At 37.8% G+C, this 26,431-nt stretch overlaps 2 protein-coding genes and 1 long non-coding RNA gene across 6 annotated transcripts; all 3 read left to right on the top strand.

Annotated features, from left to right (window-relative positions):
* Positions 1-2,892: 2,892 nt before the first annotated feature.
* LOC140574731 (signal peptidase complex catalytic subunit SEC11A-like) lies at positions 2,893-10,987 on the top strand. Of its 2 annotated transcripts, none has more exons than XM_072694663.1 (6): positions 2,893-3,052; positions 6,301-6,410; positions 7,115-7,264; positions 10,237-10,356; positions 10,519-10,576; positions 10,682-10,987. In XM_072694663.1, the coding sequence occupies exons 2-6, from the start codon at positions 6,328-6,330 to the stop codon at positions 10,730-10,732; spliced, it is 462 nt and encodes a 153-aa protein (XP_072550764.1). In that variant the 5' UTR covers positions 2,893-3,052; positions 6,301-6,327; the 3' UTR covers positions 10,733-10,987. The 2 variants fall into 2 exon arrangements, with proteins under 2 accessions (XP_072550764.1, XP_072550763.1); XM_072694662.1 differs by lacking the exon at positions 2,893-3,052 and adding an exon at positions 5,609-5,945.
* Positions 10,988-14,126: 3,139 nt separating this feature from the next.
* On the top strand, positions 14,127-14,657 carry LOC140574732 (uncharacterized). Its single transcript, XR_011980773.1, has 2 exons — positions 14,127-14,225; positions 14,394-14,657. It is a non-coding gene; the product is annotated as an uncharacterized lncRNA (long non-coding RNA).
* Positions 14,658-16,230: 1,573 nt separating this feature from the next.
* kti12 (KTI12 chromatin associated homolog) lies at positions 16,231-25,024 on the top strand. 3 transcript variants are annotated; one of them, XM_072695360.1, is made up of 9 exons: positions 16,231-16,486; positions 16,765-16,816; positions 16,924-16,976; positions 17,287-17,342; positions 17,444-17,523; positions 17,874-18,033; positions 22,033-22,092; positions 22,188-22,259; positions 22,773-25,024. In XM_072695360.1, exons 1-9 carry the CDS (start codon positions 16,336-16,338, stop codon positions 22,911-22,913), a joined length of 825 nt encoding a protein of 274 aa, XP_072551461.1. In that variant the 5' UTR covers positions 16,231-16,335; the 3' UTR covers positions 22,914-25,024. The 3 variants fall into 3 exon arrangements, with proteins under 3 accessions (XP_072551461.1, XP_072551459.1, XP_072551462.1); XM_072695358.1 differs by having other exon boundaries at positions 22,030-22,092; XM_072695361.1 differs by lacking the exon at positions 22,033-22,092.
* Positions 25,025-26,431: the final 1,407 nt, after the last annotated feature.

Here is a 26,431-nt window from a genome sequence, read left to right as displayed (position 1 = left end):
CTCTTTTTGTAGGAAGTTTATTTACCGCCAAATTGCTGTATGCCAAGGTACCTCTTGTCCACACGACCCACATTGGGAGACTGATAATGGAGACTCAGCTTTTTAATGCTGTCGGTACATTAGGTTACAAAGAGCCAGACGCAGCAAAACAACCCCAAATCGTCTTCGAACCTTCACTATCTTTGACCTTAGGGACCTACTGTGCTTCTCTTTTTTTTTTTTTTTTTTTTTTCTTTAAATGGTTTATCAAAAAGTTCTATTTTGGTCTCGTCTGTCCACAGGATGCTTTCTCAGAAAGACTGTGGCTTCCTCAAGTAAGTTAGTAAGCAAGTCTCAACAGTGTGAACAGTGGTGTCCTTGGCTGCCTGCCATAGTGTCCCTCACTGATATTGCTCACATTGCTCAACAACGCGTTCAAAACCAGGAAAAAGGAGCAGCTAATTGTAGTGTAGAAGTGTAATGAAATAATTAATGTTTATGTTCTAATGGTCTGGCAAAAAAATATTTCAGATCATTTTTGATCTAGGAGTGTGAGGCAGAGGTTCTTTGTTTGAAAGCGCTACAAATTGATGCCCAGAGGGAGCTGGAATTGATTGAGTTTAGAGTTAAGCCCATCACTCTCCCTCGAAGTGCTGTCTCTCTTGCAGAATATTCTCTGACTCCCCGTCACCCAAGCTGCTGCTCCAGTGCCTAAGCCCAGCTCTTCAGCCCGCTCAGAAGCTGTAAGTAATACTGGACACTTTGATGTTAGTCAAAATATTGGTCTTGTTTCTACTTTTAAGGAAAATGAGGTAGATGCCTGTTTTTCCATTTTTTAACATATTGCTACCACTCTTTGTTACCCTTGTCTGTTGCTGCGACACTGGCTAATAAATTTGTTTTAACCCATAAAACAGTTTTTGCTTCAGCCTTACAACATTAGAACAAGTAGTTCTGGCCTTACAGCCCCTACAAAAAACAATGCTAGCCCTGCTGCTGGGCCCTTTCATGCCAGTAGTTCTGCCCTTACGGCGTTGTGGGAGTGTTTTTACTGCCATTAACAGGGTCATCTCATTGTGGACTGCCCTGCTCCTAAGTGAAAAAATGCTCGCTTGCCCTAGTGACATGCCTGGTCCAGCCCGGTTCTCTATCCAGTTCTGCCATAGAAGCTGTGTTTCAGCCCTTTGTATTTGGTGGTTTTGTTTCTCTGTCTAAAACCAGTGATGTTAAGCAACCCATACAAATTCTGAGAGATACTGGTGCAGCTCAGTAATTTATACTGGATGGAATACTGCCTTTTTCTTTTGTCTTATTGTGGTAGTGATGTTCTGATTCAAGGCATTGAACTTGGTGTGCTTAGAGTGCCCTTGCACACAGTGCTTTTACTGGGTCTGTGAGAGTAGCTGTTTGTTCCAAATGACCTGTTGCTAGTGTTTCGTTTATTTTAAGAAATGATGTAGCTGGTGATGAGGTTTTTGCACAGCCTGAAGTTGTAAATAAACCCATTGGGAATCCTGTCCTTCCTTGTGAGGAAGCAGCCACAAGGTATATGTTCTCTGTTATGTTATCTGTTCTCTGCTTGTGTCCTTACTTGTGCCCAAGCTTGTAAATTTGCGGATATTATTAATTTGTCAGACACCTTCCTGAGCAAGGACGACCCTGAGCTTGAGCCCCACACCCGTTCCTCTGCCACTCCTGCGCTAATGTCAAACTGTTCCCAAAAAGCTTCTGACCCCTCCACTCTAACTAACTAATCTAACTAAAATTTTGGACCCGGTCACTCAGTCTTGCTTTGATTTCCACACAGCAAGCAGACTCCTCCCTTGAACCTTGTCTTAGTCACCTCAGCAAATAACATGAGATGCCTGCGACTCTAGATATTCTGTTTTTTATTTGCTGTACTAGTCTTCAGTAGGCGATGAAGTTCACCAAATTGTGGTTCCCTGTCTTTATAGGTTCCTTATAGGTATGTAGTTTTGTCTTTGGCCCATGACCATTCTCTCTTTTGTCAATTAGGAGTTAGGAAAACAGTACAATGTGTGTTAAAACGTTTATTTTGGCCTTCCCTCAAGTCTAACACTGCTCAGTACTGTTGTTCCTGTCTTGCCTGTCAAGTTGTTGGAAAACCAAATCAGTCTATTTTTATTTATTATTATTCTGCTTTCCATGTGCCCCATATATCTATAAAGTTCTATAAAGTCAAAGTCTGTAATCAAGGCTTTGATCAAATTGTGCACCACATTAATTTTGCCAAAGTACATTCAGTACACCCACCTATCGGACAACACCTGTACTGTGTTAACCCCCTTAAGCGCTCTCTCTTTAACAAGGAAGAGCACTTTTTGGAACATGGTCTTTCCTAGTAACAGACCTTGGTGTTCTCCTTGTCTTTTAGTCCCAAAACCTGATGGTACCTATAGATTCTGTACAGATTGCTAGAAACTGAATGTTATCACAGTCCCAGATTTGTTTCCTCTTCCCAGAATTGAGGATTGTGTTGATCGTATTGGCTTGTTAGCAAGCTAGCGGAAGTGGAGCAAGAAAGGTGGGCTACATATCGAAAACAAGCTGAACGAGCTGAGAACAATGATAACCCAGAGAATGTTGCACTCTCTCAGACAGCACGCCTGATTCAGCGATCCTACAGTTTGCGTACCGTCAGAACCAATCCACCGATGACGCATGTGAGAATGCTGTTTATCGTCTGCTGCTCAGCATTCAACGCGGTCATTCCAACCAAACTGGCAGAAAGAGCTCCTCGCCCTCGAACTGACACCCACTCTCTGCAACTGTGTGCTAAACTTCCTGACGGACAGACCCCAGTCAGTCAGAATTGGCAGCCGCACATCCAGCACAAGAACTGTTAGCACTAGGACCCCCCAGGGCTGTGTGCTGAGCCCCCTGCTGTACACACTCTTCACGTACTATGGTACTACGTGGTCTCCCAGTGCAAAACCAGCATCATCAAGTTTGCTGATGATACTACAGTCATCAGACTGATCACTGGTGGCAACGAAACAGCTGGAAAACACAATGTATACTACATTTCCTCTTCATTTCTGTGAGACTCAAAGTAAGTTTAGCTACAATGTTTTTCCTGACGGACATTTATTCAGTATTAGCTTTTATAGCCTACTTTACACATGACTAACGTCAGACCAAGCTAACATTACATGTCTAGTTAGCAAAATAACGTTCTTCAACCTGATTTTATCATCTCAAAAGCAGCATTGCAACTATACTAGCACTGTGCTTTTCATTACAACTTGATTTCATAATGGATAATTCAGTCAGTTCTAACCTCTTTCCTTTCATGTCTCCTTTTCTCGCGACTCCTCCGAGGGAACACTTCGTGCCACTAAGTTTTCCAAACAAATCAGTCTCATGCCGTTCTGTCATTGTCTCGTGCAGCATTCACTGCACTCAGAGATTTGAGATTCATGCTCAAAAATGTCAAATTGGCCATAGGTTTTTTTGTTTTGTTTTGTTTTGTTTTTTTGGGGTGGCCCCTCTGCTCCATGGTTTGGTTCCCTCCCCTGAAGTCTTAAATGGTTCTCAAGCAGCACTCTGGGAGAGAGACCTCCTTGTGTTGCTCTCTTGCTGTTTGTGTTACTTGTTTGCTTGGCTTTTGACTGTGTTTTGTGACCTGACTATGATTTAGACTATCCCCTATATAGACTGTAAGCTGTATCTGCTCTGTATTATAGTTGTATATATTTTGTACTATACTGTAAATATATGTGTACACAGAGTGCACAGGGTAGAGTGGCTGACACTTTGTTGTTGGGAGTGGGTTTGTCTCTGTGTATGTGTAGTCAGGGAGGTAGGTAAGTCCTTTGTCTTTTGTTTGTTGTTTGTTGCACACAGGTAAGGTAGGTGTTGTAAAGTTAGTTTGGAGTTTTGTTGTCTTGGCCTGGGTCACTCTTGAAGTTGTTCTGTTTTTTTATGTGTCCATAGTATACATCTTAATCATAGTTCTGATTGGTGTTTTATTTCCCCCATATCCATTACTGTTTGGTTGGATTCTCATTTTACCCCTTATAACTGTCGTGTTGCGGCCTGACCTAGACCGGAGGTGAGGTGGTGTCAACAACCCACAAAAAGTCATGTAGTGCATAGCACATCCGTGGATAGCAATAGCGATCATGCGGTTTTTTTTTTTTTTTTTGTTTTGTTTTTTTTTTTTTTAAGATAAAGGAGAAACGATTAACACATCAACATTAAGAGAAGAACATTGTTGTGTGTCTCTGTGTGATAATTCTTCAAGGCACAACTCAGAAATTAGCTTTCATAGGTTTGCATTAAATGCATATTCAGTTGAATGTCAAATTAACATTTACAGCGGACCAATCTAATAAAGTGATGCCTGGATTAATTCTAAGAGCTGCGAGAGACAGGCGAGTACAGAGTTCAAGAGGACAGACACTGAAATCTGTAAAACTACTCATTGATTATTCTAATTAAAAAGGCACATGCAACCACCATACTGCCATGTCTTTAATTAGATTAAAAGAAAATTTAATAATTTTGTTTTTAAGATTTTTTTTTACCACTGGCCACAATAAAAAATAGCAGATTTACAAGCTTAGAAACTTAAGTGAAGATAATAAATAAATATAAAATAAATTTATTTCATTATCAAACAAGCTGCCATGTAAAAAAAAGGATTGCAGCAACTTCTGCATTTTGGAAAACCTCATATCATGTCCTCTTCTTCTAACACTACAAAGTCACACCACTCCATTCTTGAAGCCCTTCTCCCGCTTACTCCTGTGTGCTGTCTTCAAAGCCTGAATGACGTGCTGAACATCATTTATAATTATGTTTGGCAAATTATGAAAACATCGCTTGTAGAATGTTATTTTGCGTGCTGACCGGTTAAAAGCTCAAATGACTGTGCGTACTAAACTTAGATGTGGTACCCGGAAACGTCGCCTTAGGCACCTAGTCAATTCAGATATCAATTCAGTCAATGTTTTTTCAGGTTTAGGAGGGACTGTTATTTTGACAGAATTTCGTTCGCTACTCTGCCTAAGTGTTGCAAGACAATGCTATGGTGGTGTCTCCTAGTCCTAGGGGGTTGCCCAGCCAGAGGGGCATGGACTGTGTATCTGCTACGTGTTTAACTTCATGCATTGTGAATGAGAGCTGACCTTACAAACATCTGCAGCATCTGAACATCTTAAGTATTGGTGTTTAAAGCAACGTGTAAGGAACCTCTGCTGCATTGACACAGTGACACAGAGAGCATCCTGCTTGGTCTCTCTTTGTGCCTGATAGACTTAGTGTTGTCTGTGGGCTAGATTTACAGTCAACCACTCTTATTCATTGTGTGTTAGTTCCAATTAGTGTCCTGCAACTCTGTGGCAGTATTTAAAAACAGAAAATAACACACTACCCCTGCCTAAAGGGTCAAAATAATGACAATGCTGCTGCTCTCTGTAAAACAGTGACGTTTCTGTTGCCCATGGGGTAAATGACAGTAAAATACAAGCTGAGGTGAGATAACAGCTAGCATTCTTTCAATAGCATAGATATGTTATATTTGAACTACCTAGCTGTGCTGTTCCATCTTTCATGATGAGTGTGATGAACTCAATGAGTTGAATAGTATAAGTTTCATTTTAGTTTAGTAAAATAAAAAAAAGGATACGTGCATGTGTGGAGTAGGATGTAAGTGTGATGTAGCTACTGACATCGGAAAAGCGAATATGTGTACCGCGGGCTGACAGACATGCATGCTCTTATTTTACCCACGCCTCTTCAAAGCAGTTTCCTCCGGATGCTAAATCACACGAAGCTGCTAGCTAAGTATTTTCACTTTAGTGCCGAATCAGTAACTTTTACATTATTTCTAATGCACTTTAAAGAGTCGAGTAATTGCAGTTTGAAAATAGAAAGCTCTTCGCAAGAAAATGCTCTCTTTAGACTTTCTGGACGATGTTCGCCGAATGAATAAGCGCCAGGTTCGTAAGGAGCAGCGATGGTAGTGGCTCCGGTTTACAATACGTCATCTTTATTTCATTTTAGTTCAGCGTCCCATTGTGCATAGTTCATAGATTAATTATGTTGCTTCTCTAATTTCGGATGCACAAATTATTGTATTTAACAGCCACTGCTTGATGTGGTTTTAAAGTTTAAAGTTAGCATGACAAACATCGCTTGCAGTAAAGAGTTTGTCAACCTTAACGCTTGAAAAATTAGCGTAATCTGTTTGGATTATGATTTGAGCATTCATTCCGGGTATCCCGTCTTTAAACTGAAGAGCATGAATGGTTAACAGATGGCTGAAGTGTTACTGACCGTAATTTCTTATGTCAGCTGTATTATCAGGTACTGAATTTTGGGATGATTGTGTCATCCGCGTTGATGATTTGGAAAGGGTTAATGGTTGCTACTGGAAGTGAAAGTCCGATTGTAGTTGTTCTCAGGTAAGGACATTTAAACTGCTTTGAATGCTTATAGAGATAAATTCTTGAAAATAGAAAGTTGAAAGCATTGTGCTGTAAACCCCCAAGGGGAATAAAGATTTGTTAGTGACAATACATGTTTTTATTGGTAAAACTGCTTTAGATTTAACAGTTGGTGTGCTTTTACAGTACTCGTTTTTAATCTGGTTTTGTCATGTGTATTAGAGATGTTATAAATGAACAGCCAATTGTCAAAGAGCCAGAACAAGACAAAAATCACATTTTGTGCACTATTCAAGTTTTTGTCAGGTTTTATTGGTTATTTTAAAGCTGCAATTCACCCTTCAATTTGGAAATCAGTGCCTGGTGGCTTTGCAAAGATAGCCACTGAGTGAACAGATTTATTCCTTTGGTGAATCCCACCATAATAAACACATTAGTTGAAATACAACTAATGCTTAAACAATGTCCTGTTTGTTATGAAGGCTCTGTCGATGACAAAACCCTCTAAAAGTGGTCAAACACCCGCCACACAGCAAGGTGTAAGCCAGTAATGGGCCAGAGGTTTTAGGGTGGCACTGGCAATCCCTTTAAAAAGTGCATGCTAAACTGACATCAGGTCTGTGCTTAACAGAAACACAGTAGTTGAAGCATGAGCCTTAAATATTGCAAAAGAAGAGGTCTATGTAACTGCACAAATTATTGTCTTTGTATTGCCAACTCAGTGGAAGCATGGAGCCTGCATTTTTTAGAGGAGACCTTCTCTTCTTAACAAACCGTGTGGAAGATCCAATAAGAGTGGGAGAAATTGTGGTGTTTAGGATTGAAGGAAGGGAGATCCCCATTGTGCACAGAGTGCTCAAAGTTCATGAAAAGTAAGTAAAACTTTTTTAACTTGTTCTGGCCAAAATATTTATAAAAGTGCATCTGTTAGAGTATCTAGGTTCTCATTTTATTGTTATAAAAAAGGCAGAATATTCTGAAAACTTAATTCAAGATCCTAGATCAAGTTTACAGATGTTTTAACATTTCTGCATAATTCAGATGTTAGGATGTACACAGAGTTTATTTATAGTGATTTGATGTGCAAATGTAGCAAGTTTGTTTGGAATACTGATGCTGAAAACCAGTTTACAACAAAATTGCATGAAGACAGTTAATTTTAACACAAGTTACTTGAACACTTAGCACTGACGTGTTCTATTCTGTCTCTCTCCCGCTCCCTTCACTAAATGTATTTTAAAAATACACCATGTCATTGTAAAGGGATTTGCATAACAAAACAGCCACCCTCTTTTCAGCATCAGCATTTTTAAAGATGGTTTGATATTTGCATCTACGAATTTTTGGTAGTCTCTGAATTCTATTCTTTACTCTACACATGCAATACTGCCAATGCCACTGGCAGCAACACAGCCGGAAAATATGACTGTTTGCAAGGTATTTTTTCATGAAATGCAGATCCTTTTTTTATATACTGTACTGGTATACTGTATTACTGATGGCAGAGCATAGCTATTAGCGGATAAGTGACACTTTTGTGCCATCTAATCCTGTATTATTTAAATCTGAAAAAGTATGTTCTGTACCATCAGTCTGACAACAGCTAAATGTTTAACTGCTGCAAATCTGGAGATGGAAGCTGGTTAGCATTACCTTTTGTAGCATGATAATATTCTGTTCACCACATTCAATACAAATCTGAAGGATAAAGTTGAATTAGATGAAGTTGTATTAATTAAACATGCTAAGCTAACTTTTGCTTAGCTTGCCTGGCTTTAGGCATTTTTCTCTAAGCTTGTCCAGAAATGCATGTAAGCATGTCCTTTATTAGGGGTGGCTTAAAGTGCAAATTTCAGTTCCCGACTGAAGAAGGAGCCCAGGATCAGGAGTGTTTAAGTGAGATAACAACTGATATCAAATGTCTACAACACTGACAGTCCTACATGTAAATACATCTTTGGTTATTTTAGTGCAGTTTGCAAGTAGGAAAATGAGTCTAACATTTAACGCAGCATTATTTATAGTCAGTTGAGAAACAAATGCTAAAATGGCACAAATGCACTCCTTAAACCTATTACCTGGCAAATACGTTTTTTAGCAGGAAAAATAAAACAAACTGAGAAAATAGAAATTGGACAGGCTTACAAATCAATACTGATTTGTTTAAAAATATATATATTAAAGCAACTGTAAAATATGACATTTTTGCTTATTTGCAAGTACACTGCTCAAAAAAATAAAGGAAACACTTTAACAACACAATATAACTCCACGTAAATCAAACGTCTGTGAAATCAAACTGTCCACTTCGGAAGCAACACTGATTGACAATCAATTTCACATGCTGTTGTGCAAATGGAATAGACAACAGGTGGAAATTATTGGCAATTCGCAAGACGCACTCAATAAAGGAGTGGTTCTGCAGGTGGGGACCACAGACCACTTCTCAGTAAATATGCTTTCTGGCTGATGTTTTGGTCACTTTTGAATGTTGGTGGTGCTTTCACACTCGTGGTAGCATGAGACAGACTCTACAACCCACACAAGTGGCTCAGGTAGTGCAGCTCATCCAGGATGGCACATCAATGCGAGCTGTGGCAAGAAGGTTTGCTGTGTCTGTCAGCGTAGTGTCCAGAGGTTGGAGGTGCTACCAGGAGACAGGCCAGTACACCAGGAGACGTGGAGGAAGCCGTAGGAGGGCAACAACCCAGCAGCAGGACCGCTACCTCCGCCTTTGTGCAAGGAGGAACAGGAGGAGCACTGCCAGAGCCCTGCAAAATGACCTCCAGCAGGCCACAAATGTGCATGTGTCTGCACAAACGGTTAGAAACCTACTCCATAAGGATGGTATGAGGGCCCGACGTCCACAGATAGGGGTTGTGGTGGCTTAGCGGTTAGAGCTCCGGGATATCGATAACAGGGTTGTGGGTTCGATTCCCGGGCTCGGCAAGCTGCCACTGTTGGGCCCTTGAGCAAGGCCCTTTACCCTCTCTGCTCCCCGGGCGCTGGAGTTGGCTGCCCCTAACACGTGTGTGTGTGTGTGTGTGTGTGTGTGTGAGTGTGTGTTCACTACCAGATGGGTTAAATGCGGAGGACACATTTCGCTGTACACTGTACAGTGACAAATACGTGCACCTTTACCTTTTTACCTTTTGTGCTCACAGCCCAACACTGTGCAGGATGCTTGGCATTTGCCAGAAAACACCAGGATTGGCAAAAATTTCCACTTTAATTTTGTGTGTGACTCCAAATCCAGGCCTCCATTGGTTAATAAATTTTATTTCTATTGATGATTTTTTTGTGATTTTGTTGTCAGCACATTCAACTTTATAATATATTTCATTCATTTAGATCTAGGATGTGTTATTTGAGTGTTCCCTTTATTTTTTTGAGCAGTGTATATGAAATTATACATTACCTACTAATCTACCAATTGTCTTGTCTATTTATGAATAATGTGTTTTCAGGCTCATTTAGTACAAATAGTATTCTTTAAAAAAGATAAGCCTACAGCTTTATGCTAACTGTGGCCAACGTCTTTTTCCTTTTAATGTTGCCTTTTCCGTCCCTGCAGTTAGCCAGATTACTGTTCATTAACTCGAAATGTCAACATTTTAAGTAGTTTAACCAGGTTTGTTTGAAGAGGTGTGTCTGAGGCCCAGAAAGAGCCAGTTTGATTTTGCTGATGCTGAGAAGACTGCAGGTTGTTAATATTTATTTTTATTCTGCCCATATTTCTTCCGCAAACAACTCAAATAATTAAAACCTTTAATTGATATTCTGCGCTCAATTGACTTTGAATAGGTAAAAGACACTTCAATTGTGATTCCTTTCATCTTCTTAGAGAAAATGGAGATATCAAGTTCTTGACAAAAGGTGATAATAACTCTGTGGATGACAGAGGCCTGTACAAGCGGGGGCAACACTGGCTGGAGAAGAAAGATGTGGTGGGCAGAGCCAGAGGGTAATTTCCGGCTTTACACAGACATGTCGTCCATTGGGAAATTTGCCATCATTACATGGCTTATTACACAGCTTTATGAAAATACTGAATGACTTTTTTTACTTGAGGCTTTTGTGTGAACATTTTAGAATTATACCATTTTAAATAATTTTCCCTCTGTAGGTTTGTGCCTTACATAGGAATTGTTACAATTTTGATGAATGACTACCCTAAATTTAAGGTAGGTAGGTCTGCATGATTTAATAAAATAAAATAAAATCATGAATGTGTTTATTTTATATCATATGTACTTTATTAAACTTTATTTTCTTTTTTCCCCATACAGTATGCTGTTCTATGTATGCTGGGACTTTTTGTTTTGGTACATAGAGAGTGACACTCTGCTATCAAAAACAGCCTGAGACAAACAGTTTGAAAACCCTGCTGTGGGCCAGTTTTTTGAAGTGTGTCAAATTTGCTTGTCAAAAGTAGTTAAATTTTGTTTTAATTATGTAAAAGAAAATCTGAATTTGAAAAGCTTTATAAATCTAATTACAATATTGACACTGCTCTTAAAATACACATTGATATATTCTGGATGCATGAAATGTATTAAAGCTAAAAGAAAAATAAAATATCAGTGACAACATAAGCATTTCTTTAAATAAAATCCTTTCTAAACCAGGTGTTATTGAGGTGCAGAAGCTGGTTTAACTGAAATACACATTTGTGTATCTTCGGCATAGAAGTGAAAACCAAAATTGTGCTTACAAATTACGTCACACGAACTGTGTAGTTACTACAGCAGGGGCTTAAACAGAACTTTGTACAACACCAAAATGCAGTTATTTAGGTTCTAAAAAATCTGTTTACACTGACAAACTGGTACCTGTGTGTTAGATAAATATCTAAACCAAGCTAGAACTAGTCCACCCTAAACCAACCATATTTTCCATCAATTAAGTATGTGATCAGTGTTGTAAATGTAACACAACCAGTCTCTGTGGATAGCAATAAAATATTTACTGTTTTAGTTAATGCTAATTCTATAATGTCATGTTTTCTGATCCCTGAGAGAAAGATGTCCATTGTTGATGGAATAGAAAATGCAGCCTGTAGCTTTATTTAAATTTGAATGCATTCCATTTACAAACTGTGTCAAAATATGGGCTCAGAAGTGTCAGATTCCCTGACGCAGAACTGCAGTTTTTATTCTTCACCTAAATTCTAATTCTCTCCATGTGCTTAACAAAGTGTTCCAAAGCTGAGTAAGCACATAAACACAAACTTTGCTTTCATGTTCTCTACGGGCTTAAAAAGGTTTCCTCAAAGTTCCTGTAGAGAAAAGTTCTTAGAAACATGGCAACCCAAAGAACAGAAGGCAGAGACGTGCCACTTTCATAAAGCTGACGAGCACTAAGGGGTTAACAATTTGGAGGTAGCTGTGTAAAGCATATCATTGGTTTCTGGTAATTCACTACAATGTTTTAAAGAATTGAATAATACTCAAAGCTAGAACTGTACCAAATAGAATCTTCAAATAGAAAGAAAATGAGCTAGCAAAATATAAAATGCTGCCACCCATCTTATCTCGACAACCCCTTTTTCAGCTGTTTAACTTTTCAAGCTCTGAGCAGCTGTTTTCAGTTATTTACTGGTTTTAAGATGGGTCGTAAAGTAACACTTTATTAAAAAAAAAAAAAAGTCATATTTGTCAGCGCTATCCCGTCAGATTTGGGTACCTGCTTCTCAGACCTCTGAAAACTCTATCCTTTATAACATCACTAACTATTCTTGTTTAACCAGACTTTTAAATTCATTAAAGCTCCTCGGTATGTCTCAGCCACACACCTCTGACATTTTTATTTATCAGGACAGAATCTGGCCTATGGAACTGTAGAAGGCTGAAATAACACATGGCTGTATTGCTAAACATTATGATATAGCAGAAACAGTTAGATATGTACTTTCATAACGCACTAAAATACGTGGTGCCAAGAAGGTGCAAGAAGGCACCTTTAATGTAGCAAGTGTGTTAAATATTATCTGTGAGCTAGGTCAAACATGGAAAAGAAAAATGGCATCAGCAGCAAATGCAACAGGGAAACAGAAATGTGGTGTCAGGTTACCAGAATAATTCTACATCTTTACAGTGGAGGCAAGAGGACACTGTATTGTCCACTTGTACACTTTATTGAGGATAACAAACACTTTTGCTTGATCGGTACTGCCTTAATGCCCTATCTCCTAGCAGTTGACTAATTGAAACAGACCATTACTTGATGACAAGCTTACTATCACAAGGAAATATGTAATTAGAATATAATATTCTGCTAGGTACCTGGGCATTAGGGATTTGTGGGCAATGAGCTGGCCACTGAATCAGAGATTAGTGAGGAACTTATTCTATCATTATTCCTATTACTTGATTCCTGTAAAGCTGCTTTGCGATCATGTCAGTTTTAAAAAACGCTATACAAATAAATTCGATTTTGAATTTGTATCATGCTGGATCACAACTACAAGTATAAAGCCTATACAAGTATAAATGTCTATATTTTATATAGACATACACACAGTCATAACTTTTCAGTAGTCATATTACTAAGTATGATGCATAGGTTCATAGAAAGTACAACCCACTAGAAACTCCCTCATCCTGCTGCAAGTTTATTGACATCCGGATGCAAGTATTTTATCACTGAGGAGATGTGTAAAGGTTTTATTACTGGTATTAGTGGTGAGGCACATCATTGTCCCTGTAGCTTTAGGCCTTTTGATCTATGGACTCTGCCCTCCTTCTTCAGTGTAAAGCATTGATGTAAATGAATGCATATTTTTCATTTGCTGAGGGCTGTAGCCATTTTTTTCGTTTTTTTCCTTTTTTATCCCTCCATTGTGGAGATGTAATTAGAAGCTATATCTTGACATAAATACCATTACTGATGTATTATATATCTCTCTGAAAATAAAATAACTTTCCACAAATTTCAAATAGGCCCTAAATTATTGTTTAATTGTTGTTAACATTTCAACAACTGCATTATAAATCATGCATGCTATATCCACTTTATTCACATCTGTTGAAATGCTTTTAACATGATAATCATTCTTTGATTGTTACTCTCCATTTAGGTAAGGTAGTAGAATGTGGCTCTGATGTCTACAGTGGTTTTAAATTGTGTAGAAAGAAGGCGTTTAAATAGCTCAGCAGTATGAGCTCAGCACAGCCGTCCCCACTGTGCTACTATAAATGTCCACCAGCTTATCCTGACCAATGAAACTGCCTTAAGGGTAGGACAGAAACCAGGAACATTTTACAGGACTTCCTTTTAGCCATTTGAATATTAGCATAGGTATGGCTGTGAGATCTTTAGGCAGAATCTGCAAAATTGGACTGCTCTTTATTTCCTTGGTGACGCTGTCCTGCTTACCTATAAGTGCATCAGTCAGTCTCGATTTAACTGAACTAAAAAACAAAATTTCAAAAATCAAAGTAAATCCACGAGGGAATCTTTGGGCAACAGGTAGGTTTTGTGTTTGTATCATTGAACAATATCAGTATTCTCTGTTAGTATCCACCTTTACCCTTGTCTGTATTCCCGTATCTTGGTTTTCATTTTCTCCATTCTCTTTGAGCATCTCTGTGCTGTACCTGCATGTAAACTGCAAACTGTTTTGCACATTTTTGCCCCAAAGGCAAGAACATAGGCACGGACCATTTGTATTAATTACACATCACTCTTTTCAAGTGCTTCATGTATTCTCTTTTTCTAGGACATTTTATGGGTAGAAAGAATATTCCAGACAGCTATGTAGAGTCATCTGAGCTGAAGCTAAAGCAGAGAGCCATGCAGCTTCCCCAGCAGAGGACATATCCTGTCAACCATGTAATTTCAACTGCTTTATTTACACTAAATGCTTTTTATCTGTTTTTTATCTTTGATCTCAATTTTTAACTGTGTCCCTCGTGTTTAGTAGTCTCAGTGATTGGAGTGTGGACGTGAAAAACGTTTCAACAGTGTTGTTCTTGTCTTGTGCTTTTTTCCCCCCTTTAGGACATGGACTTTGTGGTAAAGCTTTTGAAAAGCTACCCTGCAAAAAGGAAAAGATAAAAGCATTACATCCACTGATAATATGGATATTTTTGCTCAAATACAGCAGCTTATTACCACAGAGCTTATCTACAACTTCTATTCATGACTGTCGAAATAAGGAGCTGGGATCAAATCCTTTTTGCATGACCTATGTTCATCAGGACATATTTTGATATCATGCATGTGATACATTTTAGTCAAATATTAAAAGACAAATTAAAAATAGTTCTTATTGTTGTTAATTCACTTAAAATGTGTTGACGCTTGCAAGCTACTAATCTGCCTATACTATAAAACTATAGAAATCCTCTTAATGTGGATGATTATACTGGTTAATCTAGTGGGTCAACTTGTGGAGAATTTTTTTCTGAACTGGGCAAGTTTCAAGTCACGTTTATTTAAATACAGCTTTTAACAATAGATGTTTTTACAAAGTAGATTTATGGATATCCAGGTCCAAGCCCCAACTGAGTTAGCAGAGAACTGTGGCATAAAATGTAAGAAATGTACTTATCTTGTTTTAATCTACTTTTATATATATATACAATAATATAAACATTCTGTTATTTGAACAGTTTCAGTTTCTAATATAACAGTAATTTGTCTGTGGCAAACAGGCTAATTCATTGATATAGACATATGCCAATATATTGATACCCACTTAATGTCTTAAACTTTTTCCTGTCCTCATTTTCTTTGTTTATATTTGGTTTCATTATACTGAATGAATGTGTTTCTGCTAAAAGTATTGTATTCTGATGTGGTCTTCAAGGAATGAGTTGTCACAATACCAGAATTTTGGTTTTAAAATGAATCCAACTGTGGGACCACAGTGCTTAATATCAAACAAAACTTATTTATTTAACATGAAATATCACAAGTTTTACAGCTAAGTTAACACCTTACAATTTCACAAAACTTTTTTATCAATATGAAACTCTGTGTATGCAGGCAAAATGCTAAACCTGACTTACATTAATAAAGAATTAAAAGTTAACAGTACAGGTAGGCATAAAACAGCAAACACATATTGTATACATCTCTACAGATCATCATACAGATTGTAACTTATAAGTTATGAACACTCAGTTGAATCAAATGTTCTCTTCCAACCAGGCACCACAAAGTATTTATCACTGAATGTTTATACCTACCAGCTGAATGTATTTATTTTAGCAAATCACCATTGCTGTTTCACTAATTCTGTCTTAAAGAAACAATTCACAGAAAATCCTATTTGCTCAGTTTTCTGTTTACAGCAAACATAGGTGATGTACTTCTTCAAGAAAAACTGGTGTCCATCTTTAGATGTGATCATTTTTACTTTCTGTTATGCATATTTAAATTTCATCTATATTCTGGAAATAAAAGAAGTGTAATTTATGTTCAAAGACCCCTTGATTCATTTAAATGTACTAACAGTGGATTTGTGAAAGTTTTTTCATGAACTAAAAAGGGATACCTATACAACCGACCCCAGTCACCTTACTCACCTATAACTGAAATGGTGTCAGATGCAATATAAAATGCCAACGTATCTGAAAAGTATAGAGAATAAAACTGACTTTACTGTTAACATTAACATACATTAAAACACAGTAAAACATGTTCATATTTTAAAACTTGAATGTACTATGAAAAAGAAATGGCTATGCTCACAGTAACTTCTTATGTCAGCGCGCCACCTGCTGCTCCAATGGTAAGCGAGCTTCAATATCCGTCCGTGATGCCATCGGGTAAGTAACCAATGTAAGAGCAGAACGATCGTGATCACATCCTGTTTTCTGGGCGGACTGCAGGTCTCGTGGCTGACTTTAGATCAGCAGCAAAAGCTCATTTGTGAAGAACATACGTTTATGAGACAGCCACGTTTTTCTTACCACAAAGAGTATTTCTTCATAAAATGCCGTTAATATTAATATGTGGCCATCCTTGCAGCGGTAAAAGCCGACGAGCCAATGAATTAAGAGATTATTTTATAGAAAATACAGACCGAAAGGTTTACATTGTGGGAGATGAAGGCCTGGGAGTGGACCGGAACTCCGTGTATGCAGGTGAGAAGAAGCTGCTGTATTTGCTTAGCGCTAAATCCGCACGCTAATCAGTTTACATGACTCTACTAGATTAAGTACATGCAACACAATGCCCTTGTTACAGATACGGTTCTTTATAATAATAATAATAATAATAATAATAATAATAATAAAACAACAACAAAGAGTAGAAAAGGGAATAACCGCTGTGTGAATACTTCTTTGGTGGCTTAAATGGGCTTTACGGGCTGTTTTCATGTATAGCCATCTAGCTAATGAAGATATTGTTTCCCCCCCAGACTCCCAGAACGAGAAGAATTTGAGAAGTGCTTTGCGATCTGAGGTCGAGAGGTCAGCTTATAATAATATAAGACTACATATCTGTTTCTAGTGATTCCAAGTGTTTTACTCTTTAAGCTTCCCAATCTAATGTCTAGTCTGTTCATCTTTGAAAACAGGAAACTCAACAAAGATGATATCTTAATTCTGGATTCCTTGAATTATATCAAAGGTAAATTATGTAGATCAGCTATTATATAGTGGGATATGTTTATATTCCCGTTCTAAGTATAATACCTCAACTTGATAGATGTCACGTATGTTTTTTTCTGTTCATGTGTATGTGTTTCGGAACTCACTAAATGCCATTTGTAGAATTACCTAAGCGTAATGAGTGGGCATTGCACCAATGTATGATTTTTATTTTATTTATTTATTAAAATATATGTATTGTTTTATCCCACATTTTCATCCTAATTACCAATTGCTTTCTGGTAAGGTAATGCTGTCTAGGTCTGGCAACACCTCTCTCTGATTTCCAGGTTACAGATATGAACTGTTTTGTCTGATTAAGCATGCACAGACACCACACTGTTTGGTATGTATAATCTTGATATTGGAAAGCTGTGACTAAATTCAGATGTCTAACAGCTGTTGGGCAGACTTAAATGTACATGTCTTTTGTTGCTATGCATGTAGGTCTACTGTTTGACATCAGCTGATTTGAGCTCAGATTGGAATAAGGAAAGAAAGGTAGATTGCCAGTATTCCCAGGAAATGTAAGCATACATTTACCAGTTTCTTGTAACTTGTTTTACTGTACAGTAATGAGGTCTAAGATGCTGTAACATATGTTTGCTTGACCATGTTAATAAAGACAGGCAAACCAAAGTATCCTCTTGATAAATTGTTTAATATGTAAGACTGACAGTTTTGTTGTATGCTGTAATACCTTTACAAGAATGTGCTTTAACCTTTTTCTGTAAAACAGCATGTGTGAAACCCTTAAATAAAGAATACAAAAGTGTTGTAAAGTCAAAGTACATTGAGTTATTAGAATGTTAGAATTCATTGTCTTTTTAGCCAGTAAATGAAGTTAAATACATTTTGTTTCCTTTTGCCGTTCTAGTTTGGATGCTCTCATTTTGAGATTTGAAGCCCCTGATTCAAGAAATAGATGGGACAGTCCACTCTTTACCATTCAGAATGAGGACACTCTTCCATTTGAAGCCATTTCTGATGCCATTTTCAAAAGGAAAGCACCACTACCTAACCAGTCCACTCAATGTGTAAGAATGTCCTCTTTTGAAAAGCTTGGCAGTATATGGTACTGTGTAATACTTTTTGGCATTTAAGACAAGACAACCATATATACCATTTGTGACATTTTGTGACAGATGGAATTTGTCTTCCACCTTGTACCCATCCGTGCAGTGAACTCAGACCAGTGAAACACACACAGTGGACAGTGAGCACACGTGTGGTGGGCAGCCATTGCTGCTGGGATCAGAGAGGGTCAAATGAAGCCAAATTTATTTGTATAGTGCTTTTTGCAACTGTTTCATATCCTCCTCTGGTCAGAACTAATTATAAATTATTGATAAAAGTTACCAAACCATCCTTACTGTTGAACTGCTCTGGTGTGCAACATACTCATGATCATGATTTAATAAGCATGGTGTAGTATAACTTGTACATAGTCATGGCAGTGATGGTGAGAGTAATGATGGTTACTAGTGGTAATATTTATAGTGGCAGATAGTTAACATGGTCATTAGGCAGGTAGCAGTGGTAGGAGGGTGTGCCACTGATCTGGAAGGGGGGGGTCCTGCTGGCCTGACTGGTAGGTGGCAGATGATCTGATGCAGGTAGAGGCTTTATTACTTGGAGAAGGTATAGAGACAGACAAGTTAGTTCGGAGTATTATCATTAGTTCTGAGTAGTATCAGAGTGTGTCTGATGCCTCCGGCAGGTCTGACTATAACAGCCTAATTAAAAGGAGAGCTAGAAGGTAGCACAGACACAGGAGCACCCTGAAACGCTAGCGTCCATCTGCTCCACTGTCTACAAACCTGAATGATCCGTGCAAGCAGTGAGACGTCAGCTCCATCATCTCAGTATACTACTATTCCTTAGGTCCGTGAACCCCTGGACCTACAACCTTTATCTAAGGGGAAACATTACCAAATTACCAAAAGATAAACAAAACAGATGAGTTTTCAGCCTAGATTTAAGGATTGAGACTGTGTCCTGAACATTATCTGAAAGGTTATTCCAGAGTTGGAGGCCTTTATAAGAAAAGGCTCTTCCCCCTGCTGAGTAGGGCTGCAACTAACAATTATTTTAATTAAGATTTAATAGAATCTTTTTTTTTTTTATTAACCTATGAATCGAATTAGAAATACATTTCCATGTCTATATTTAAAAATAGAACATCGAATAACAGAGCAAATAAGTGCATACAATAAGTCAGTAATAATAGATTAAATTCATATATTAAATTCAATTAAATCAAATGTATTCATACATTAAAAAATAAATTAAAGCATAATAAGTGCATTGCTTATGCAAACACTGCACTGAATTGGAGTGAGGAGTGAGACAGGATGAATTGCCTTTAGGTGTATGTAGTGTGTCCACTCATACTTAAAACCTGAAGCCTAATCATTAAATACCCCTATTGTGTACAAGCTATATGTTTTTAAAAAGCACATTTACACACTGCTTAAGCAAATTACACTGATAATAAAAGTAACACACACAGACATACTGGATCACTGTCATTGTCCTGTTAACAAGCAAAAAACAGCATGTAACGTGCTATGCTGGTTCGCATAGTGTGAGTGCGCTGTTACGTTTCCTCACTTCAAAACGGAACGAATTCGGGATATTGTAGTGTCTGTGCTCCTACACGTTTAAGGATTTAAGCCGAACCTTCTTTTCTGCGCCGGTCATGTTTAGTTTTTTGGAATGTCTTTACTTCTTGATGTTAAACTTATTTTGAAGGGTATGCCTCCACTCCGGCTCGCTTCGTTCAACTCGCTCTTATCTATTTTTTCCAGCGTAATTTTAATTAACCTATGAATCGAATTAGAAATAAAAGCGTGTACCATTTTTTCTGCCTCCTGTAGAGATAAGGAATTGCTTAGTTTGGCAATATTCCTAAGATGTAGAAAGATGTCGCTCAATTGATAGGTCTGAATCGAATATGATGCCAAGATATTTAGCTCCTGGACCAGGAATAATGGAATAATCAGCCATGTCTAACATTAAGTCTGACAGTTTATTTCTAGTGTATTTTGAAACAAAAATGAGACCCTTGGTTTTGATACTGTTAAGAAGAAGAAACTTATGTGACATCCTGAGGTTTTTATCCTTTACACAGTCCTTAGTTTTCTTTAATATAAATTTATTGTCAGGTTTGGCTGATATACAGAGCTGTGTGTCATATGCATAACAATGGAAATGAACATCATGTCTGCTTATAACTGAGCCCAGTGGTAACATGTATAATGTAAATAATAGCGGCCCTAAAATAGAGCCTTGCAGAACTCCATATCTTTTGTGTAAGTTAAAGATAAAGCTTTTATCTTTATGAACCAACCATTTTCTCTCATCTCCCTAGTAGAATAGTATTCTATTGTATCAAAAGCTGCATGGAAGTCGAATAGAATAAATATATTAAGAATAAAGATAATAGCACGTAGCCTTGATCAGAGGCAAGAAGGTGGGTGATTGTAATTTTCACTAGGGTTGTCTCCGTCCTATGATGGGGTATGAATCCAAATTGGAATTTCTCATACATGTCATTTTTACTCCGGTATAAGCAGAGTTGTTGGGGCACAGCTTTTAATAAAATTTTGAATATAAATGTTAAGTTTGAGATGGGTCTGTAATTAGACAATACACTAGGATCAAGATTTGGTTTCTTGATTAAAGGTTTTATGACTGCTAATTTAAGGGTTTTGGGTACATGCCTAAGCTAAGGGATGAATTTACTATTGTTGAAAGAAGCCTGATTATAATTGGGAGTATTTCTTTTAGTATTTTGGAGGTAATTGGGTTAAATGTACAGGTTGTACAATTTGCTGAGCCTTTGTTCTACAACTAAGTTATGTTCTAAAACAGCTACACCAGGCAACAGCCATGTTTGATTTAATAAGGAAGATTGGGTTTGTTTTCTATTTTACTATGAAAATAGTCCATAAAAAACATTACTGATTAAATAAGCTGGAATCTGGGGTTGAGTATCTGCCTGGCTTTTAGTAAGTTTAGAAATCTTACTAAAAATAGTAAGATTTCTAAACTTACTAAAAGCCAGGCAGATACTCAACCCCAGATTCCAGCTTATTTAATCAGTAATGTTTTTTATGGACTATTTTCTGGGATGTTTTTTGTCATTCTCAATCAGCAAGGCCAAATACGCTGAGCGAGCCTTAATGAGTGCCTTTCTATATTGACTAAGGCTGTCCGCTAGGCAGAGTGGGACACCTAGTTTGGTCGTCCGCCATTTACACTCTAGTTTCTGCACTGTTTGTTTAAGGTACGAGTTTGATCACTGTACCATGGTGCAAGCCTTTTTTGACTTGTTATTTTACATTTAAGCGGTGCCACTTTGTCTAAGGTTGATCAAAGGGTTTGTTCTAGACCGCTTGTTAATCTTTCTAGTTCCATTTGGTCTGACTGAGTGTAAGCTGGGGTAGATCCCGCTGAATCTGCAGCAAAATCGCTAAATTCTTTAAAAAAAATTCAGAGTAGGGCCCTGGAGGCCTATGAATATTAAATAGTGTGAATGCATTCTTATTTGTGGTTGGATTTGATATATTAATGTAGAGAATCTCAAAAGAAGTGAAGGTGATGCAGTGTTTTGGAATAATATCAAGTGTATTCTGGTAGATTATGCATACTCCTGCCTCCTCTGCCTGATGATCTATGTCTATGTACATAATTATAACCTGCGGGGGTGGCTTTATTTAGTGCTAAATATTGATCAGGTCTAATCCAGGATTCAGTGAGGCATAAAACATTACTTTACTAAATAAAATTTACTAAATAAAATCAGATTAAATTAAATATTATAAAATTACATATTTATTTGTTTTCAATCAAGGGTTTACTCCATGGGGTTACTTGGAGGGGTTTACATCAAGATATAAACCTCTCCAAGTTGAATTGATTTATAGAAAAGGGCTCATGATCTAAATCAGGTTTGTCCAAGGTTTGTCCAAATTGTCCAAATACTTGTGGACCTGACTGTAAATGCTCTTCTGCTTTTTGTGTTGCAGCAGCCACTGTCATCTACCAACTTTTTATATGAGTTGGACAGAGTTACTCAAGATATTGTAATGGTAAATTTTTCAGCGTTTATTCTGCTTAAGGAGTATGCATCCAGATAGGTGATGCATCTTTAGGCAGTAATTGTCCTTTTTGATTTCTCTCTTAGGCTGTTCTTGACTCTCAGAGGACCAGTGTTCCTGGGGATCATATTCTGATTCCAGGAGCTACCGAGAAGATATCCTTTTGTAACATGTTTTGTATTGCCTTTACCTTGTGCACTGCATAAAAGCTTTTTCTTAGAAAAGATTCCAAAAAATTCCTGGTTCATCTCTAGTCAATGAACTTTAGCATCTGTATAGATTCTACAGATGTTCTGACCAGGTGGCAAAGAATGAAAAAGCCTTCTAAAACATTAACACAATGAAGCGTTTACTTAACCTTACATTTGTTGTCCTTTCATCAGACTTTGACATTTCTAAGGAAAGAATAGCCATGGTGCCACTGTTTACTTTTTAATTATGCTGTTTACTAAATATTCAGCAATAGCTTTAGTATAGCACCAGATGAAAAAAAAGATCTTTCTGTAGAAAATTGGACCTTAAAGCACTGGACATAATTTACACAGAATGTTGTTTGTATTAATGTTTTTATTAGTGGTTTTGAATATTCCCTAATATGTCTTGGGCATTTAATGCTGTTTTTGTACATTTGCTGCATCATTAATTTAATTTCCTTAACACTGCAACACATAGAACTTACAAGAAGTCGGAACATGGCTGAACTGAGGAAGCTTCGACGACAGTTCATTAGTTACACTAAGATACATCCAACAGAGGACATTGGGCAGATAGCCAATATGTTTGTGCAGTACCTCAACAAGAGTATGCACTGATGACTACTGTCAATTTGGTCAGCTCCTGTGTAGCTTATTCTTTTGCCACATTTAAACTCCTTCAATTGTAAGTTAAAAGCTTCAGTGTTTTATTGGTTTTTCGCCAGTTCTATTTAATGGGAGTCATAGCATCATGGGTGTATTTTTAAGATGCTTTTCCTACTGTTCACATTAAACTAAATTGTATTAAAGGTGTTTCAAAGAGAAATGTACCCTACCCTGCTGTATTCCACTTTTGTAGCAAAGTCTCCAGGATATTGATAAGGAATTATGTCCTACTCTCGGGTCTTTCTTCAAGTTGCGCTAGCATCACAGTACATTGCAGTCCATGACAGTAATTTCTTCTGCCCAGTATTGTTTATTCAGAATTAATGTATGGGAGAGCAAATCACACATTTTGGCAAACATTCCACTACTACTATTGTACCCAGATCAGTTTAGTGTCCTGGAGCTTCATGGCAGAGTGTGGAAAAAAAATGCCCTAACAGCTGGTGTTTCCTCTTTTGGCGAGAATATAACCTCACATTCCTGTAATTATGTACCAGTTTCTAACACATGTTTTTTTTTTTATTCCTCCATGCCTTTTTGCTATTTTAAAAGTAACCTACATGTCTTCTCAACATCTTAAAAATAATATATTTTAAAAGCATACTTGCACACAAACTTCAAGACTTATCTACATTCTGCCTCAGGCAGGAACCTAATATACCAGCAGTAAGACATAATGAACTCTCACCTTTTGATGTCCCTTCTGTCAAGCAACACCCAGCCATAGGAAAGCTGGTTCTGCTTCCAGACTGTAGCTGAAATACTGCCCAAACTTTGCCATAGTTATTTAGCTTTAGCTTTGCTAACTTGAAATGGTTGGCATGAATCCATTTTTCCCTTTTGAACTTTGCAGCTGCATTTGTAACCAGTAAACATAAGGTCATACAGACACACACAAACACACACACACGCACCTTTTGTATTTTTATTTGAAGGCTGCTAGCCTGATCCCTGAGAAAGGGACAATCTAGTGTTCCTGAGGCACTGAGTTCACCAGAATTCGCCTTTGTCTCGAGGACTTTTGTTTAACATTAGTTAAGCCTCTTCAAGGCTTGGGTTATGTTTTGACTTCCATTGTTATGCAGATGAGATGCAGCCCTATATATCAGCCAAAACTAATGATAAATCTAGATGAAAGAAAATTGAGGACTGTGTAAAGGTTGTAAACCGCTGGATGTCACACAACTTCCTTCTTCTAAACAGTAACAAAACAGAGGTAAAACATTTTGGGTCCAAAAGCCACAAGAAATAAACTATGATTTTGCCATTATTCCTGGTCCAGCAAATCTTAGCATCATATTTGATCCAGATCAATCATTTGACCAACATATAGCTAATATTACTAGGACAGCCTTTCTAAATCTTCGGACCATTGCCAAACTAAGAAATCAGAGCCACACTGATACTGCTCAACATTTTCTGCTCTCCATAAATCAATTCAGAACTATCTCTGTCTCTTTACCTTCTCTGAGTAAATGGACACCTGTTCATCCGGCCCGACCTGTTGGAAGACTAAGCTATAAGGTCCCCTTTACCTGTATCAGACCAGCTGCCACCACCCGTGCAAGACCAGCTGCACACCCTCCTACCACTGCTACCTGCCTAATGACAATGTTAAAGTCTACATGGACTCTTAACTGTCTGCCACTACTAATAGTACCACCATCAACAATCTTTACTCTCATTACTCTTACCATATCTACTATGATTATATTAAGTCTTACTCCACCATGATTATAACAGACATGATTATGTTGATTCATGATTATGAGCAGTACAACAATCTTGATGTTTTGGTGACTTTTATCAATAATTTATAAATAGTTCAGACCAGAGGAGGATGGGTCCCCCTTGTGAGTCTTGGTTCCTCCCAAAGGGTTCTTCTTCCAGCTCTGAGGGAGTTTTTCCTTGCCACTGTCACCTTTGACTTGCTCAGTGGAGGTCATTTCATGTCTTCTTATGTTGTTAATTTCTTGTCTTTTGACTGATTACTGAAAGCTGCTTTGTAACAACACCAGATGTAAAAAGCATTAAACAAATAAATCTTTGATTTGATAAATTGATTGAAGTAGTGTTTGTTTTCTGTTAAAATTTCAATGTTGTTTCAATATTGATTGATTGAGGGTGATAAAGTGACTGACTGTTTCGCACTTCATTTTGATGAGCTGAGTGTTTAGCCTTAGCATCAAAGTTAAAACATTTGAACTGAAATTGTGCGAGCCTGAGCATTGATAATTGAATCATCCTTGATAACACACATACCCTTCATCTCTCACATAGCAGCAGGTGTTGTCGGCAAGGTTCAAACCTAACTTCAGAAGATAAATATTGATACTTCTGTATGCCTGGCCACTTGTTGAATTTGTTGGGTTGTGCTTATGTCAAATTTATAATCTGGATCTTGTGATAAAAACTGTGTAGGGGCCAATATTTTATGTCTACTCTTTTACTTCTCCTTAGAAAGCCACAAGAAGGGGGGAGGTTACAGACACACACACAGTGACAGCACAGTGAGGAGGGAGGGAGAGAGAATGTTCTTTCGAGAGACAAGAGTAGGGGAACATTGCACTTTACATAATCCAATAGACCACGCTGGAAGGGTGAGGGAAATGAATGACAGGAAACGTAGTAAAGTTTGCACATATTTTAATGTGATTGACAGTTCAAAGGCAAGAGTGTAGCAAAGTTAAAAATTCATATTGAGCAGGCTCCACAAATCAGGTCGAGAGGAAGAAACCTAGAGAGGAACCAAGACTCAAAAAGGGAACCCATCCTCCTCTGGTGGACACCGGATAATAAAAATAATAAGCAAAGCAGGAATAAAAACAATAACATAAAACTGAATTAAGAAAATAAATGGCAAATGTGCCATCAAGCCATACAAGATGAAAACGTGAGTGAGATGATACAATTCATGGAGATAAACAGTCAGAAGCATAGTCATGCAGTGAGGCGACGATGAATCAATGCAAGGCCCCAGAGTAGGATAGTGGGCAGCAGGGTAGTGGAGAACCAGTTAGTACCAATATTTACGTGTTTGTAAGAGATGCTCTGAAGGTGATGAAGCCCACTGTGGACAAAGTAAAGATGGTAGTCGATGTCTTCTGAAGCTCAAATATACCCTATCTAACGACAGGTGGGCATGCCTGAGCTGAGGCTCAAACAAGAGTGTGTTACTAGGTGAAAGTGCACCTACCATATGCTAAAACGGATTCTGGACTCCAAAGATGCAGTCATCTCCACTCTGGCTGATATCAATGCACCTGTTGATCCTCTATGCCAAGAGGAATAGGAGGTACTGCAGGAGGCCTGCACTGTTCTAGAGCCATTTGAGCAGGTCCCTGTGGAGATCAGTGCAGTTACAGTGCACAAATGTTATTTTTCTTATTATTTTTCAGTTATCATGTTAATCAGTTGTTGTATTATTACTATGGAAAAGTAGACATGACCAGATATATAATAATAGATAT

The sequence above is a fragment of the Salminus brasiliensis genome, chromosome 13 (genome assembly GCF_030463535.1).
Source record: "Salminus brasiliensis chromosome 13, fSalBra1.hap2, whole genome shotgun sequence".
Taxonomy (NCBI): domain Eukaryota; kingdom Metazoa; phylum Chordata; class Actinopteri; order Characiformes; family Bryconidae; genus Salminus; species Salminus brasiliensis.
This window is presented reverse-complemented; position numbering and strand designations above follow the sequence as displayed.